The 18,569-nt window shown below is 40.9% G+C and overlaps 2 protein-coding genes across 4 annotated transcripts in view; both read right to left on the reverse strand.

Annotated features, from left to right (window-relative positions):
* The window catches only part of NAT10 (N-acetyltransferase 10), a 42,164-nt gene extending 36,716 nt beyond the window's left edge, over positions 1-5,448 (reverse strand). Inside the window, exons 1-3 of one of the 3 annotated variants that reach the window (XM_001115721.5) lie at positions 5,256-5,448; positions 2,410-2,532; positions 1,913-2,004 (exon numbers count right to left, since the gene is read on the reverse strand). In XM_001115721.5, coding sequence (XP_001115721.3) covers positions 1,913-2,004; positions 2,410-2,517 — 200 coding nt within the window. In that variant the 5' untranslated portion in view covers positions 2,518-2,532; positions 5,256-5,448. Of the gene's footprint in view, positions 1-1,912; positions 2,005-2,409; positions 2,533-4,330 lie in introns of all 3 variants that reach the window. The other 2 variants (XM_015114549.3, XM_015114550.3) reach the window with 2 other exon arrangements.
* Positions 5,449-9,729: 4,281 nt separating this feature from the next.
* The window catches only part of CAPRIN1 (cell cycle associated protein 1), a 49,853-nt gene continuing 41,013 nt past the window's right edge, over positions 9,730-18,569 (reverse strand). Inside the window, exons 16-19 of the mRNA XM_015114551.3 lie at positions 14,211-14,405; positions 13,576-13,676; positions 13,119-13,182; positions 9,730-11,582 (exon numbers count right to left, since the gene is read on the reverse strand). Coding sequence (XP_014970037.2) covers positions 11,518-11,582; positions 13,119-13,182; positions 13,576-13,676; positions 14,211-14,405 — 425 coding nt within the window. The 3' untranslated portion in view covers positions 9,730-11,517. The remainder of the gene's footprint in view (positions 11,583-13,118; positions 13,183-13,575; positions 13,677-14,210; positions 14,406-18,569) is intronic.

The raw sequence follows: 18,569 nt of genomic DNA on the forward strand, positions 1-18,569 counted from the left end.
CAGTTAAAATAATTTTAGAGCCTGTTAACAATACATCCAACTTAATGTATACTGAGTACCTATGACAAACATGCTAAAACAGTTGAAAACATGAAAAGACAAAGATAAATAGGAGAGGGCTCCTAACTGAATGAGCTTATCACCTGAAAGTTAAAAAAAAAAAAAAAAAAAAAAAAAGATAAAAGAAAAAAAAATGAAATTAAGTCACAGTATGTACATGACTCTACCCCAAAGCAAGAGCATCCAGTGACAAACATTATAGGAGAAGGACAAGTGCAGAGGAAGGTAGAGGAACCATCAGGTATGACTGGGGGGGCTCAGGAAAAGCTTCATGGAGGAGGCAGGCCCTGAGAAACAGGGAGGATTTCAGTAGGTGATATCAGGGAGGTGGACGTGGCATTCCAAGCAGAGGAGACAGCATGAGCAAAGAAAAGCAGGGAGGTTACTCACAGCATAAAGCAGCCAGAGCTGGAGACAGGCTTTCAGAGTCAGATCGGAGATGAGCACATTTGGAAATTAGAAGAGGCTCAAAGACAGAATCGCATATGCCAGCTAGGTTTAGAGTAAGGAGACAAGATCCAGGGAAAGAGAAGAGCTCCGGAAGGTAGTCTCAGTAAAGACACCGAAGCCAAAAAACGAGACTATTTCTGAGATGATGCCATGGTGGTTATCTGCCAAGGAACAGCACTCCCCATCCCATCCCAAACTTCTCCAAACACAAAGTTGTAGGTAGAACTTCCAACTTCCTATTATACTATGACCAACCCCACCCTCCCTCCTCTGGCCAGGAATAGGCATCTTTCCACCAGAATTTTGGGAAAAAGTCTGATTTCCACATGGCTGGGCCTGAAACAAGGAAAACTCCAGTGTTGTTTCTACTAGGGGGACAACAGAAAACAGAAAGCTGGTCTGCAGTGAGAAAGCTGGTCTGCATAGAGCAGATATGCTGAGATGACAAACTGAGCCGGGAACATTAGCACTCTGGCTCTAGATCACCCGTGAGTAGGGCTGAAATATTATCCCCTTGGATTCCAGGAAATATCCCATATACCTCAGTGAAATCCCTTTGTGCCAAACTGTATTTGTGTTGAAAGTTTGTTATCTGTGACTAAAAGTCTTGACTACCACAGCTTCAAATAGCCTACTGTCAATACAGCAGTGAACTGGCAGAAGAAGAGGCAGAGCTCTGAAAAGGAGGAGAGAGAGAGAGAAAAGTTGATGCATTGGGCATCAATCTGCTGGGGATGTCTAATGGCACAATTTGATCACAATTATAGAAGCAGAAACCAGACTGCAAAAGTGGCCACTAAATGCAAAAGATTTCTGTTTTAAGGTATATGGCAATAAAAATGGGAGGAAATGCTAATCTGAGAGAGAAATCTGGGTATGTAAGTAATCAGCTTTTGATAATAGAAAAATCTGAGCATGTTTACAGGAAGGAGAAAGTTTCCAAAGGGTATGGGGTGACCAGTAGAGGAAAGACAATAAGGTCCTGAAAGAGGTGAGGGAGGAGACACAGGGTACATAAAGGGGTTTTCCTTGGACATGGGATGAGATATATCCCCCTCCATGAAAGAAGGGGAGAAAAAAAGATATAGTGAAAAGGTAGAATAAATTTGAGGTAAGAAAGACAGTTTGAAGGAACTTGCAATGAGATGGGCTTAACCGGCCTAGAAAAGCAGGAAGGAAAACCATACGCAGAAGGCAAGGCATTGGATTCGTGACTTAAAAAGCATGAAAATGATTTGAAACTTATTTTCAGGAATGAAGAAAGGATATCAGCTCCATTTGTCCTCAGAGATAGCACCTCCACTAAAGACCCACAAAAAATATGTCAAGGAATCATTTCCTGGCATTTAACTAATGAGCAGGAATCGTAAGTTGGATAAAACACATGAAGAGCCCAGCTTACCTGCTAAACCCCAGCTCTTTCTTATAACACCACAGCACTGAAGGCCGAGCCTTCACAGTTGCTTTGGATAACATGTGATGAAGTATTACCACCTGCCAAACAAAAAAGTCACAGAATTTCAGGCACAAAAGAGACTTTAGAGACTGCCAGGCTTAAGACCTCATTTGACAGATATGGAAACTAAATTGAGGGCCAGGGAAGGGAAGTGCCCAAGGTCCCAAGGCGACCAATGACCAGGTTTGGACTAGAAGCCACGTCACATACAGTTAACCTTGTGGTCAACCCACCACCCCAGGCTTCAAAAGGTATTAGCTTGTCTGCTAATCAATCTAAATACAGAGAATTCACCCCTTCCAGGAAATAAAGGTTCCCACTAGGCATCTTACCAGCCAAAGAGATCTTAATGCCATTATATCCTGAAACACCAGAGTGCTTAAACATGCTGAGTCTTTTGGACAAGAGAAAAAGTAATTCAGGAAACATTTACCGGGTCATACCTGATCTTTTCCTCGATCCCCGACTACAACAAAGAGAGATCTTTGCCGCTCAGCTACCCCATTCTCAATGAGAATCCGGATTCGGTTATCCACCTTTTTCCGATGCATGGTGAAAAATTATTACTAAAAGAGAAAGAAATGCAACTGGCCATGTGCACTAGACTGTCTAAGGAACATTAGCTGGCTGCCTCTTGTGGGGCCAGGGACTGTGCTAGGCATATCTATAAATATTGTCTTACTTAACCCTCTAAGAGCTCCATAGGGAAGACATCAGTCTCTAGTTTTAAACTCAGGAAACCTTGGGCTTGGGAGGTGAGAAAACCTCCCCTCAGCCTGGGAAGCCTGTAATTCACCTCTATTAAAGACTTTTTAAAAATCAGAAACTTGTATATTCAAAAAAGTAGGAGAATGACTAAAATACATAGGGTATATCCAAATATCCAAAGCATTTTGTTTGTTTTTGAGACGGAGTCTCACTCTGTTGCCAGGCTGGAGTGCAGTGGCATGATCTTGGCTTCCTGCAACCTCTGCCTCCTGGGTTCAACCAATCCTCCTGCCTCAGCCTCCCGAGTAGCTGGGACTACAGGCGCACGCTGGCCAGGATGGTCTTGATCTCTTGACCTCCCAATCCGCCCGCCTCAGCCTCCCAAAGTGCTGGGATTACAGGCGTGAGCCACCACACACAGCCAAGCATTTTTAATAACTAAGGATATGGATATAGATGTTTATGACAGAATCATGACAGAATAAAGTATCATAACATTTCTAATGCATACACATAACAGAGGGGAAAAAAAAAGACTGGAAGGAAGTATCAAAGTATAAAGTAGCTACTTCTAGATGGTGGGACTTTTGTTGTTTTGTTTTTGTGGAGTCTTAAAAAATTCACGTGTTACTAATAAAGTCAGGGAAATCAATAACTATCAATGAATAATTCCATGATGTAATGTGTCCAAATGTTTCCTCATTTTAAAACTATACTGAAGCCTTTGTACAGACCTCAAAAGTTCTCGCCGGGTGTGGTGGTTCACGCCTGTAAGCCCAGCACTTTGGAAGGCCGAGGCGGGTGGATCACCTGAAGTCAGGAATTCGAGACCAACCTGGCCAACATGGCGAAACCCCATCTCTACCAAAAACACAAAACTTAGCAGGGAGTGGTGGTGGAGCTGTAGGAGAGGCTGAGGCAAGAGAATCACTTGAAACCGGGAGGCGGAAGTTGCAGTGAGCCGAGATCGTGTGCCATTGCACTCCAACCTAGGCGACAGAGCGAGACTCCGTCTCAAAAAAAAAAAAAAAAAAAAAAAATAGTTCCTTGATTACCTACAGTAAAATATTGCATCATCACAATAAAAACGTCAGAAATATCACTCTAAAAGTAACATGCTACTTCGATGTAAAAGTGACATGCTACTTAGAAATTCCGGTACCTACTGCATTACAAACATCAAGTTCATTTACTGAAGCTTACCACACTTTTTTTTTTTTTTTTTTTTTCTTTTGAGACGGAGTCTCGCTCTGTCGCCCAGGCTGGAGTGCAGTGGCCGCATCTCAGCTCACTGCAAGCTCCGCCTCCCGGGTCTACGCCATTCTCCTGCCTCAGCCTCCCGAGTAGCTGGGACTACAGGCGCCCGCCACCTCACCCGGCTAGTTTTTTGTATTTTTTAGTAGAGACGGGGTTTCACTGTATTAGCCAGGCTGGTCTCGATCTCCTGACCTTGTGATCCGCCCGTCTCGGCCTCCCAAAGTGCTGGGATTACAGGCTTGAGCCACCGCGCCCGGCCTAGCTTACCACACTTTAACTGTCCCTTCTAACCTTCCAATCCAAACACAGATTTTAGCATATGTCTTATTATAAAACACTAAATCACTGTCAAGGACCCCAATTTATAAGTAAAGGAGAAAGTATAAAGAATTCAAATACCCCAAGGCAGAAAAACGAGAGACAGAATTCACACTCAAGTCTTCCCGACTCCAAAACCTGAGCTCTTCCCAGTTCACCAATCTTCTCAACTTGTAAACCCTGTGTTGCCGGCCACATAAAGATCCCGCAAAAATCAATCAACAACTAATTAATGGGGGCTGCCTTTTGCTCTAACTACTGTGGGAGCCCCAGAAGTAGTACCACAAGGCCCTTGACTTCAAGCTTGCATTCTTCGTGAAGAAGGTATTTAAAAGAATGAGATGAGGAACAAGAACCAGGTAAAATTAGATGTAAAAAAAACAGCTATAGTGCGGGGTCAGATGAAGGAAGCGCTGAGATTACTATAGGCTGAAGCTGTCATGGAAGGCCTGGATGGGGAAGGCCTTGAAGGAGATGATTATTTTTCACTCACTCATTCATTTATCTATCTACACATAACATCTAGGTGGCAGGCACCACTTTAGGTGCACTGGCAAACAAAACCAAATCCTGAATGTGATTGCTGAATAAAAAGTATAAAGGAATGTGCACAGTGAAGGATTTAAGAACGTGGAAGGATCTGGAATCAGATTACCTAAGTTTAAAGCTTAGAGCTGCCGCCGGGCACTGCGGGCAAGCTCCACGGAAAGCAAGTGTTGTCACCCACCCATTCAACCCGACTCCCCAGTTACAGGCACTTAGCGGGTGAGTATCAAGCCACGCAATCCCCGAGGATGCTCGAGAAGCACGCGCCCAGAGCGGCTGCGTATTGGAGAGGTGATTCTGTTATCTAGGAGCGCCCCAAAAGAGGGGTGGAGGACAGTCGGCGTAGGCCAGGTATCCGTCCGGATGCAGAGCCTTCATCCTGAGGCCGGTCCCCTCTCGGGACAGGAAGAACACAGACACCGATCTTGGCATCCATACGCGGCCATCCCGCGTTGGGTACCTGCGTCCCGAGCCCGGCGGATCCCAGCCAGTGGAGAAGCAGAAGCACGTGGGAGCACGGAACAACTCCGAAAGAGAAGGCACAACTAACTGCCCCTAGCGGATGCCTGGTGACCGGGTCTCGGACTTGGCCTGGCTCCGCGGCACGCGCCGCTCTCAGGCACTGGTACACTGCACGTGCGCAAGCGCATTACAGTCGCAGCGATGGCGAGCGAGAAGGGACCTTCCTCAAGGCTGTCGCTGAGTAATGACGTAAGCCACCGGAGGCGGAGCTGGGGTCTAGATGTCCACTGCGGTTGCGCATTTTAGTCTCACAGCTCGCGGTAGCTGGGGTATTGGGTGCGGTTTGCCTCTTCACGCTCATCATATCCGAACTAAGGTACCTTGGCTGAGAAGGGCAAAATAGATGTCCGCACCCCCAGGGCCTGCCCACTAGGTCCAGGGTTTTCAGCGTCAGCCTGGGTACGCGAGACGCGACGGATCCAGCTATCTGTGCTCAATTTAACCGATCCCCGTAAGTTGAGGAAACTCGGCCGACAGACCTATTTTATTGGTCTCGCTTGTCCCTCCACCCCCACAGTACTGATCTTACAGATGGGAATCCTGTAATCTACCCATGACTGCGGCCTCTGTACTTTGCAGGCTCCCATTAGGCCTGCAAAGTCAAATGAAATTACTCCCCCTGGGCTTCCAGTAAACTCCAAGAACATGACTACAAGGACAACCTATACATAGCGTGTTGCATTCTTGACTTTGGGGCAGATCGCTGAACTTCAAAAAGCATTATCAACTGCTTGATGTTTCCTCCTGGATACCGCAGATGTCTGAATGCAAACCCCTTCCCCAGATAAGACACTTCCAATTTTAATGTCATCAGCAGCACCACCCATTTAATCCAACATTCATCATGAAATTTTTTAGTTCATTCAGCAAAATGTCAATATGCCCATGCACTATTCTGCTCACAAGGGATAGTGACCAAAATGTTACTGCCCCTCGTGGTTAATTCTAGGTTGTTTTAAATGCTATTAAGCAAAAGTATCCAGTGAGTGAAGTAACTAAGGGCACTATTTTAGAAGCGAACACGGAAGGCCTCTGACGGGGGACGGGGTGACACTGGATGAAACAAGGACCTAAAATTTATAAAGAATAAGCCCTGACAGTATCTGAGTGAAATGCTCCCCCATGCCAAAGATGTACATACAAAAGCTCCAAGATGGGGAAGAAGTCCTGGCAAAGCAGTCTGTGGCCAAAGCAGTGGGCAAGTGAAGGACCAGATTTAGAATTTAATTCTAGTCATCATGAGAAACCACTGGAGTTTGTGGGGGACAGGGAAATGAGAAAATGTGCTTTGCCCTCTTAAAAGGCTCTTAGCCAAAAAACTAAACCACAGGAAGGCAACGGTAGAAAACGGGAGAACAATTATAAGCTATTGTAGTCACCTGTGCTAGGATGGTAGTCGTGGCAGTGGTTAAAAGTATTAGATAACTGGATATTCAAGTTAAACTACGTGAACTCACTTAAGGATTAGATACAGGGTATAAAAGTAAATTGAAGATGGCACCCAAAACATTTGCTCTGAGCAACTGGTGTTGGGTAATCAAGGAGTTGACTTGGAATACTGAGAGTCTGACATCCAAGGCCTGGAGAAATCAGCAAAGGATACCGAGTCGTGACCAGTGAGATAGGGTATCTACAGAATCCATTCACCACCACCACCCCATCTCCACCTTAAGTTGGAATCCATTATTTCTCACATGGACCACTCCAACAAGCCTCCGTACCATCTCTTGGTCCGTATGTTGTTCTCAGCATTGCATTGAATGTTATTTAAATGGCAACTTTATTAAGTGGGCCACCATCCCCACCCCAAACAACAGGTTTTTTTTTTTTTTTTTTTTTTTTGAGACGAAGTCTCGCTCTGTCACCCAGGATGGAGTGCAGTGGCGCCATCTCTGCTCACTGCAACCTACCAGGTTCAAGCGATTCTTCTGCCTCAGCCTCCCGAATTGCTGGGACTACAGGCGCATGCCACCACGCCCGGCTAGTTTCAGTATTTTTAGTAGAGACGGGATTTCACCATATTGGCCAGGCTGGTCTCAAACTCCTGACCTCATGATCCCCCTGCCTCAGCCTCCCGAAGTGCTGGGATTTCAGGCAAGAGCCACCACACCCGGCCCAACACACAGCTTTAAAACCTTCAATAGTTTGCAACTGTTTTTAAGAGACAAAACATTTTGCAACTGTTCTTAGACAAAACATGAAATGCAACTATTACGCTGTCCACAGTAGTCTTTACCTGTTTCTCTAACCTGTAACTCTGCTAGTCCTTTGTCTTTCCACTTGATCCTGGTACTTTCAGTCACTGGTGATCAGACGTTTAGATATGTTCTTCTCTCTCTTTCTTTTGACTAGTCTACTACCCCTTACCCTTCAAATCTACTCAATTACCCCTTTCAGTTGTCTCCCCTGATCATTTTAACTAGGATATACACTCTCCGTCATGGCTTTAGTATCTACCACATTGCTCCAACATGGCATTTGCTACACTTTGGTGTCACATCAGTGTCTTTGATTAGACAGTTCAATGAAAGCAGAAACCACAGTGATTTTTGTTACCACTAAATGCCTAGTGCTTGGCATGATGCTGGGCAAAGGATACCCTAATTTGCTGAATAAACCCTTAATTCAGTGGCTTAATACAGTGTGTCTGCCTATTAAACACAGTACTTAAAGTTAGTATTTCCAAATGAGCAATACACGAATGCCTTTGCTAGATGATCAGGAACAAACTGCTGATCTTCCACTGCCTATACTCAAAACAGCCGTACTGCTCACGTAACTGGATTAGCTTCAGAACAGCTTGTTAAAGTAGGATATTAGTAGTAGAGGCTGAGAAGTGTATTAGAAGATGAGGCTATCAGATTTCTTATATAAACCTTTTCCTCTCCTCATACCAGTAGCAATTCTTCACTTATAGCTTTTGCTGGATGGTTTTTAACAACTTAAGCAGACTTCGTTCAAGGACAGTGAGAAAACCAGGCTTTCATAGAATTTAATCTAATGTAATTTTAAACATTCACTAGTCTTTTCCAGAACTTTTGTAGAATTCAAAATGGAAAAAGGTATGAGCCTTAACAATTTACTTTCATTTTCCTGAGGGGTTTTCCTCCCCATTAACTCCATAAAAAGGACAAGATGAAGGGCAATACTGATTCTGTGAAATCTAACTTACAATCAATTAAAACTTAGAATGCTTAACAAGAACTCAAGTGGAATGCAGATTCCGAGCTTAAAGATGAAATGAAGGGTTTGAATTCGGCACTTACCTGCATTCCATTTCCTCTAGTTATATTACTGAAAATATAATGAACAAATGTCCTAAAACACTTAGGAAGCTGACTGCTCAACTAGCTGTTAACTGATCACCTCAGTTAATCAACCTTCTGAGAATAAGCACACATTCTATGTCTCCTTTAAGTGGAAAAGTCTCCCACATAAGAGTTGCATATAAAAGGAGACAAAAGAACTGTAGAAGCTAACTGATTAGAAATATTTAAAGGATATTTAATATCAAGGTACAATGATTGAAAAAAACTTTTCTGTATTTTTTAGGAATTATTAGGATCTGGAAATAAAACTGCCCTAATCAAGGTAATCAATGACATTCTACCTTTTTAAGTTTTAAAAAAGAAGTTTCATATCCACATGAGATGATTTATATTGTGCATATACAAAAGTATTTTATATGTGAGCTTGCTACACCAAGAGGCTACAGTGACACGTGTGACAATCGTTTCCTTGAAACTCTACTAAAATATGCATTTGACCAAACAAAAGGCCTTCTGCAGCTAGGACAAGCAATCACATATTATACAGAATACTTAGAACCAAGATTCAGATCTTAATGAGACTTATTGAAAGGTTCTCTACCCCATGAGGCACCCCTTTAAAAATATGGTCTGAGTAGACATAAAAGATACACATTTAAACTGTGATGGTAAAATAACCAAAAAAAGAAAAATTATAGTTTAAAAAAAGAAACAATTCTTTGAAAAAACATACATAGAATAGTCAAACTATGAACACCTTTACACATTCACATCTGCACTAATGCATAGAAGTTCAAAACCTAGAAGGCATTTCTTCCCCATCCCTTCTCTGAAACTGATTCATAGAGGTCACTGTGTGAAGAACTTACTTCAATCCTGATTGTAAATATCATGAAATTATTTTCTACATAGATAGCAAATTTAGTTTTATATATAGGATTGCAAGCATACATCATCTAGGGATTACCCAGTAAACCACAAATATTTTATCCATTCCCCTAAGATACAGATAACATATGGTTGTGGTACATCCCAGGCAGATGTCATTTAAAGCACGCAAGGGGAGGTGCTAGCAAAAAAATACTCATTTGCCAAAGTAACAGGTTAACCCTTCCAATATGATGTACCACAACCACACATGAGAAAAGTCAAGAACTTATTTTATTTTATTTTAAAATAAACATTGAAGATTCCCCATTTCCCACCACCCTACAAAACTTTTGAATGTGGAATGTTCAACAGCCTATCCATTTTGGTAGGTTACAAAACCAGCAAAAACTCCAGTTGTCTAATGATGAATGTTTGAGAATAGTTTTGTTTTTAAATAGCTGAGCACCTACTGGAAAAATTCCTGGGCTAAATGCTGAAAATAAAATTTAATTTCTGCACAGAAAACACCATTAACTTAGTAGCCTTTGCTTAAAGGTGGGCTTAATTCTCCATGAAGTCAGAATGAGATAATAAGCAGCATTAAGTTCATAGGCACACAGAACTAGTGCTCAAACTGCTAGCACAAATTCCAACAGAGTACATAAGGCTAAGTCACTACTCAAGTGTCCATTTCCATCAAATTTAGAGACTCTCCCTATGCATCTAAGGAAAGGAATTATCACTTTGAATATAAATGCCTCCAGGAGAAAAGGAGAATTCAGGTAAGGTTAAATTAGACAAAAGATAATAAGTGCAAGTACTAGAGAAATGTTGCTGGAGATAACCATAAAATTTGTGACACTAACGTGGTATGGGGGTGAATCACATAAGCTGCTAGCTGTTGAACACCAGTGTTTCAAGATACAACTTTTATAAACATGTTTTATTTGTTTTGCTTATACCATCAGAACTGAAACTACCGTCTGTGATTTCCCTGAAACAGGGAAATCAATCTAAAACACATACTGGTGCCTTTCAAAAGATAGCAATTGAAAAGGGTGGTAGCAGCAGGCATTTGGTATCTTTTCCTTTTAAAAAAAAAGCTTTCAAGCTGAAGGAAAAACATGTGACCAAGAGTGTTATGATTATCCACTAGAGATTTCATCAGTACCTGTACCAATTTAGGTGACAATACAGCAAAATCCAAGGATTAGTGACAGACAATGTACATGTCATAAGGAATGATAGTACCAATCCTTACAAAAGTCATTGTCTCAAAAAAACTGTTAAGTGTTCAAAAAGGTATCTAAATATTTCACATTAAGTACAGAAGCGGCCATCCAGATTACATCCCATATTTGTTGCATATTTTTCAAAAAGTGCCAATCAAAGCCTAATTTTGCATCTTGGCTTTGTCTTATACAGTATCAGCTGTTAAAAGCATTTTACATGTGTTTTTAACCACAGTTGTTTGGCCAGATGAACAGTGCTGTGTCAAAGCTGGTAGCCAGCCTTATAGGTGTGATTAGGACCCATGCATAATTTGGTATGCATCTGAACGTTCAGTGCTCCAATTTGACTGGAAAAGCTGTGAAATGCAGTTGTTCTGCCAAACCACACTCCACTCCTTTCATCTTCCTTTCTAGGGAAATATTTTAGTTGTCAGTTACCATTGAATAACTCAAGGGCTGATTTGTAGATTTTATCCAATGTCGAAAAAGTCAATCTTGCCTTTATCAAGCCACTTCAAATAACTATGGAGATTATTATCACCCTGTAAAGTATATTGTTTTACTCCTAAGCAAGGGTGAGGAATCTGAGTATCATGTGCAAGGCTCAAGATGACGCTTAGGACAGAACATGCAGAGTAAAAATAGTTTCCTTCCATATCCAGGTAATAGAAAGCTGACAATTGTAGTCCTGTCTTTATGGGATGAAAACAGTCCCTTTACAATAAGTTTCCTGAAAGGGAGAACAAATAGATAATAACTCTTCTGGTAACATATTATGGTACACTGGCCAGTGTGTTTTTGGCGATTAAACATAATCCTGTGAATCAGATTAATTCACTTGCTGAGTGTTCATTTGCGGCATCCCTCTGTTGGGTCTTGGGGGCCCTCCACGACCTAGAAGACAAAAATGGCATTTGATTTTTCTTTCAAATATTATTTGTTTTGCCTTCAAGCAGATTTTCATCTGAAGTCAAGAAGCATGTGGGCATCCTGTCACCACATTATTAGGCTTAAGAGGTCAATTCTTCAGTGTTCAAGTTTCCCCTGTCCTGGAAGTTGTCATGCGCAAATTTGCTCATGTTCTCTTAGCTAAAAGAAGAGTAGAGCTAATGGAGTATTCCACCAGTACTCATTCATTCATTCATTCAACAAGTATTTATTGAGTGCCTACTATGTGCCAGGCACCGTCATCAAGCGTTGGGAATAGATACAGCAGAGAAGACAGACAAGGTACCTGCTCTCATGGAGCTTACATTCTAGTGTACACTCTAGCTTACATTTCAGTAGTAAGTAACATCATACTATCAAAATTAATAAAAGCACCAGAATGAAAACAGACCTTATTACCTAAACTGTTAAAAAGAAACTACATAACATTCAAAATTGTATAATGACTTTTAACAGATAAAATAACTTTTCGCATGCTGTTAAAACAGATTTTTAGCTATCAGTTTGAACTCAGCTTTCATCGAATATGCTACAAAGTGGGAAAGAAGAACATAACCCACATTCACATGCAAATATCCTTTGATATTTCTAGTCAAGTCAGTAATTCCCAAGTGATCCATTAATTTTTAGAAAAATGTACCTTTTTCCTGGCCAGTTTCTACTAGCATTCAAATCAAAGTACTTTGTAATTCCTCCTTAACACACATTTTATACATGTTATGGCCAATAGAGGAAACCTATTTGATGTTTAACCTCCCTCAAATCAGAGAACCATTTAGAATTTCAGACTACATGAAATGCTAGCTCTAATTGTTAAATAGGTTAACTTCCTGACAGAATGGGAAGTAGTTTTCCCATAGTAAAAGAAAAACAAAAAACTCTCCAAACCTGTAATTTTTTTTTAGTTCAATAAGTTAGGAATTTGGGGGTTTTGTTTAAAAGTCAGAAATAACTTGATATTTATATACTAATAGAGGTCCAAAAGGCATTGCAAATTCCATTAGTTCTATTACTTCTAAATGGTTCTCTAAATGTTAACTATGGCTTATCCGGCCATTAAAGGGTGTCTGGCCTTAAAATATAATAGGCATGTTTCCAAAAAATGAAAGAGGAATAATAAATTTATATAAATGTTCAATCTCATTCCAAAAATGTCTTACAAAAATGTTTCAGTAAGTACTTCCTAAAAACATTTAGCAGGTTTTAGGACCTGAAAAATAATTTTCAGTTGGAAAAACACTTTTTCTGAGGAAGAGAATATGTTCTAGTTTTCAAGACAGTTTATATAGTAACAGGGAAAGTCATTCAAAAATTAAAATTTGGGTCCAAGATTAAGTTTTAGAAACAGAGCATTTCATTTAATCCCTAGCAACAAGTCTGGAAAGGATAAATGTATTCCTAACATGCAGACTATGAACAGCTCTTCCAAGGCCAGAACAGAAGCTCCACTTAGGAGCTAGGATCACCACCACAAAATATTACCTCGTGGGGCTCCCCGTGGTCCACTCTGCCCAGAGCCTCGCTTGAAATTCTGCTGATATCCATCCTAAAAGACAAGCTAGTTAGTATTGAAAAGGTACTTTTTAAAAAATGCTTACCCATCTATTCTTTCAGTCTAACACTCAATACAGAATTCTTCCTTAATCTTTTAGACACTTCAGTGTATCATGGCTACACCTTATTCTGTAATTGTTGTACTTCTATTCTCAAGAACATTCAGTGAAATATATTTCTCTGCTCTTGGAAATCACTGTCTTTAACAGGCTTTACTAAAGGAGTACTTATGTTATGAGTGCTAAAAGCTTTTGTTTCAACAAAGTGTCTTGGACACCACAAAGTTAATGCCAAATTAGTTATTTAGGTTCATTAAGCAACTACACTAAGTCACTTTCATTGGTATACTTAGTTCAGGTTTACACTTTAGAACTGCTTTACCTACCCGTTGATAGCCAGAGTAATCCCGGGGAGCACTGAACTGAGACTGTGTATAACCACTGTTTGGAGTGTTAGAGAATGAAGGGCGGTAACCATCATATCCTCCTAAAATTTAGGACAAGAAAAGAAATAATTTTCTTATCTTCACAAGGAATTTTTACTTTTATTAATGAAGATGGCAAGAACTAGAAAATTGTAAGCCAGGCTAATCAAATTAATTTCCAATTTCCTATCTTGATCCAATCTGTTTATAAATTTCTATAAGTACTAACGGCCCCTCAGAAGATAAACTTTTAACCCATCTATGCATGTAAACACACATCTATACAAACATAATAAACAATCCCCATAAGTTTTGGTAATGTGGAAAATACTTATCCTCCAGGAGACAGTGGTAGACATTAATTTGACATAACCAAATGAACAAAAATTCCATGATTTGTTATTTAAATAACAAATTATACCAAATACACAAATTATACCAATTGTATCAAAATATATACATTTAGTTTAAATTGTACATAAAAGGCTAATACAGATACATCCTTTCAAAAAACTGTGTGATAATATTGTACAAATCAAAAACTAATTTGAACTAGTAAAAGGTCATAGAACTTCCTTTTTAAATTTTTTTTTTACCTCTGAATCCATTGGCAGGGCCCCGGTATCCATTCATCAAGCCTCTAGCACCACGGGAGCCTCCACGAGACACACCACGACTATTGTAATAGGGCTGATTGCTACGTGGAAATCCAGTGTTCTGCTGAGGAGGCTGCTGGTGGTTACCAGTCACTTGATGGGACTGGTCCGGGGAACCATGGTAAGTGCCAACCACTGTAATTTAAAAAAGAAAGAAAAGGGTATATATATACACAGCTCATTACCGTTTGTTCTCCCATGCACTTTCTAGTTTAAGTGTCTTACACAGTCTCCTTGAAGTTTAATCCTTAAATAAATGTGCATACAATGATAAGGAAAACTAAACATGAATAAAGTCTCTTACCTTTCTCCTACCCTTAGACTAAGCTAATGGGGGTAAAATTCTCCAACCACAATTCCAAACCTTTGAAAGCAGGGTGCATGATTGATCCTTCCAAACAAATTATTTGAAAGGCTATATTAACATCTTCTGAAAGGCATCTACTTTTTAGCACAAGAGACCCAAAATAACTCAAAAGATTTACTCTTAGTACATTACCATATTTTGTACCATGTAATTACTTATTTTCATTATAAAGCTCCTTAGTGGTAGAAATTTTCTTATTTTAAATATCCTTTGGTACTTAGTAAAACATACAAAACCACTCTCTCATATTTAAGGAGCTATATGGTAGAATATGTCATCAATTACATAGTTTAATCAGCAGAGGCCTTCAATTTATAGCCCTTAATGCCAAATTCCATTTCAAGGTATTTAAAATGGCAAGTACAGCCAATTTAGAAAACAATCACATGGTACTCACATTGGCACTCAACCCACTTGAAGCTAAGGTTCTAGAACATACACACTAACATATATACAAGCTCCATCCACAATGGAGAGAGTTCTAGAATCTAGAAATTTTCAAAAATTAACTACTACTGAACAATGTATATAATTCAAAGAGGAGAAAAAAATAGGGTGCTAAAAGTACCTCTGGGAGGTGAGAAAGGCAACAGAACAAAGGAAAGCCCACACACTAACAACAAGGGTCAAAGGTGCTGGCCAACCCAAATCTCCTCTTTTGGGGCAGAGAGAAAAGCAGCTGTATGACTCTTAAAAATCTTTACTTGACCTATTTTTACATCCTTAAGAAACTCCAAATACATTAATAGTTGTTAGAATCCTATTTTAGATGAAAGCACTAGGGAATACCTAAGGAAAAGAGAGAGCCATGGCTCCTCCTGAATTACTTAATAAACCAACTACATCAGTGTCATCTTTTTATACAGATTGCCTTTTATTATATTCCCAAAATTTAAAATTATAAGTGAATGACAAATACACATAACATTTGCCATGTAAAATGGTTCATTTGTATCCATGTACAAAGTATCCAAAAGAACTCAATTTTAGAATCACTTTTTATCAATAACAGCTTGTAATCTTGATCAAATCTTTCTGTAAGAAATTCATAGCAAGGCTGAGTGCAGTGGCTCACGCTGGCAATCCCAGCACTTTGGGAGACCAAGGTGAGCAGACTGCTTGAGCTCAGGAGTTTGAGACCAGCTGGGCAACACAGTGAGACCCCATCTCCACAATAACAACAACAAAAATACAAAAACTCAGCTAGGCATGGTGGTGCATGCCTGTGGTCCCAGCTACTTGGGAGGCTGAGGTGGGAGGATGGCTTAAGCCTGGAAGGCAGAGGTTGTAGTGAGTCGAGATGGTACCACTGCACTCCAGCCTGGGAGACAAGAGCCAGACTCTGTCTCAAAAAAGGAAAGGAAGAAGGAAAGAAAGAAAGGAAGCAACTCACAGCAACAACTTAAGTGTGATCTTTATTTAATTTTTACTTTTAAGACAAGGTCTAGCTCTCTCACCCAGTGTTGCTGTTGGAGTTCAGTCAAATAATCATGGCTCACTGCAACCTTGAACTCCTGGGCTTAAGTGATCCTCCAGCCTCAGCCTCCTGAGGAGCTCCGACTACAGGCATTCACCACCTCACCCTGCTAATTTCTGTATTTACTTTATAGAGGTGGGGCTCTCACTATGTTGCCCAGGTTGGCCTCAAACTCCTGGTCTTAAGCGGGCCTCCCAAAGAGCTGGGATTACTGGCGTGAGCCACCACACCCAGTCTTCATTTTATTTTAAAATACCCACATTCCTACTTAAATTTTGGTAAAGTATAAACGTGTAGGCCATTTTAAAAAGCCAAAGATTCTTTTGTCATGTTGTTCCTGATTAGACACTAATTCAAATTAAAACACAATTTCTAGAATGATGGGACATACTGAAATGATTTGTTCAACAAATATCAGGCCAGGCATGGTGGCTCACGCCTGTAATCCCAGCACTTTGGAAGGCTGAGGCGGGTAGATCACCTGAGGCCTGAGGCAGGAGGCCAAGGCAGGAGAATCGCTTGAACCCAAGCGATTGAACCCAAGATGCAGAGGTTGCAGTGAGCCGAGATCGTGTCATTGCACTGGACAATGGCCCACAATGTATACATGTTATTTCATCATGAACACCTGGCCTCAAGCAATCCTCCCACCTCAGCCTCAAATGTAGCTGGGATTATAGGTGCCAGCCATGAAGCCTGCCCACAATGTACACACATTTCAACACATCATGCCATATGTGATAAATACACATATATATAGTTTCTATTTCTCAATTAAAAATAAATAAATGAACTTTTAAAAACAAAAATAGAAAAGTAATCCATGTACTTATCAGTGGGAGAAAGTTTTCGGCAAGAACTTGTAAAGGAAGTATGAAGGCCCTGAGATTAAAAGAGAACTTGTTGTGTGTGTGACTGGTGTGAGTGTAATCCTAGCACTTTGGGAGGCCGAGGCAGGCAGATCACTTAAGCCCAGACCAGGAGTTCGAGACCAGCCTGGACAATATGGTGAAATCCTGTCTCTACCAACAATACAAACATACAAAAATAAAAAAAATAAAATAAATAAAAATTTAGCCAGGCATGGTGGCACATGCCTGTGGTACCAGCTACTTGGGAGACTGAGGCAGGAGGATCCCTTGAACCCAGAGGCAGAGGTTACAGTGAGCCATGGTGATCGCACCACTAGTTTTTATCATTCAGAAGCTGAGCGTAGTATAACTGGTAACTTCTATCAGAGTACGGAAGATTTGAACTTCATATTAGAGATACTGAATACTACAGGACATGTAAGAATTTACTACTGAAAAATCTAATGCTGATCCAAGTTTACCAAGAAATTGAATGATTAGAAAATTGTACAACTTTTCAAACTTGGGCTGACAAAATCAAAGTATTAACTACTCTGATTGCTGGTTTGTTGTGGGATTCCAATTAAATTCCGAGGAATTAAAGAACCAAAGACCTAAAGAAGACATTAAAAGACCTAGAAGACTTAAAACCATCTGGCTGGGTATGGTGGCTTATGCCTATAATCCCAATGCGTTGAAAGGCAGAGGTGGGAGGACTGCTGGAGGCCCTGAATTTGAGAAAATCCTGCAGTCCCAGCTACTTGTGGGGCTGAGACAGGAAGATCACTTGAGCCCCCGAGTTAAAGGGTCCAGTACATGATTACACCGCTGCACTCCAGCCTGGTCAACAGAGACCCAATTTCTTAAAAGAAATCTGGCCGGGCGCGGTGGCTCAAGCCTGTAATCCCAGCACTTTGGGAGGCCGAGACGGGCGGATCACGAGGTCAGGAGATCGAGACCATCCTGGCTAACACAGTGAAACCCCGTCTCTACTAAAAAATACAAAAAACTAGCCGGGCGAGGTGGCGGGCGCCTGTAGTCCCAGCTACTCAGGAGGCTGAGGCAGGAGAATGGCGTAAACCCGGGGGGCGGAGCTTGCAGTGAGCCGAGATCCGGCCACTGCACTCCAGCCTGGGCAACAGAGCGAGACTCCGCCTCAAAAAAAAAAAAAAAAAAATCTAAAGTATCTCTATCGAGCTAGACAAGGTATTTCATGCCCATAATCCCACCACTCTGGGAGACAGAGGCAGTAAGTTCGCTCAAGGCCAGGAATTGGAGACCAGCCTGGCATCATAGTAAGCTCCTGGAGACCCTGTCTCTACAAAAAAATAAATAAATAAAATTAGCCAGGTGTGGTGGTAAGCACCTGTAGTCCCAACTACTCAGGAGGCTGAGGGACAAGGATCATTGAGCCCAGGAGTTTGAGGCTACAGTGAGTTATGCTAGCATCACTGCACTCCAGCCTGGGCAACAAAGTGAGAACCTGTCTCAAATAAATGTCTCTGTCTACATTACTATTGTGACAGGTATGGTAACTAGCCAAATTATGAACCTTACTTGACAAAATAGATTATGTTTCAACCCAGTCCACGAAATGCAGCCAC

Source organism: Macaca mulatta, chromosome 14 (assembly GCF_049350105.2).
Source record: "Macaca mulatta isolate MMU2019108-1 chromosome 14, T2T-MMU8v2.0, whole genome shotgun sequence".
Classification (NCBI taxonomy): Eukaryota; Metazoa; Chordata; class Mammalia; order Primates; family Cercopithecidae; genus Macaca; species Macaca mulatta.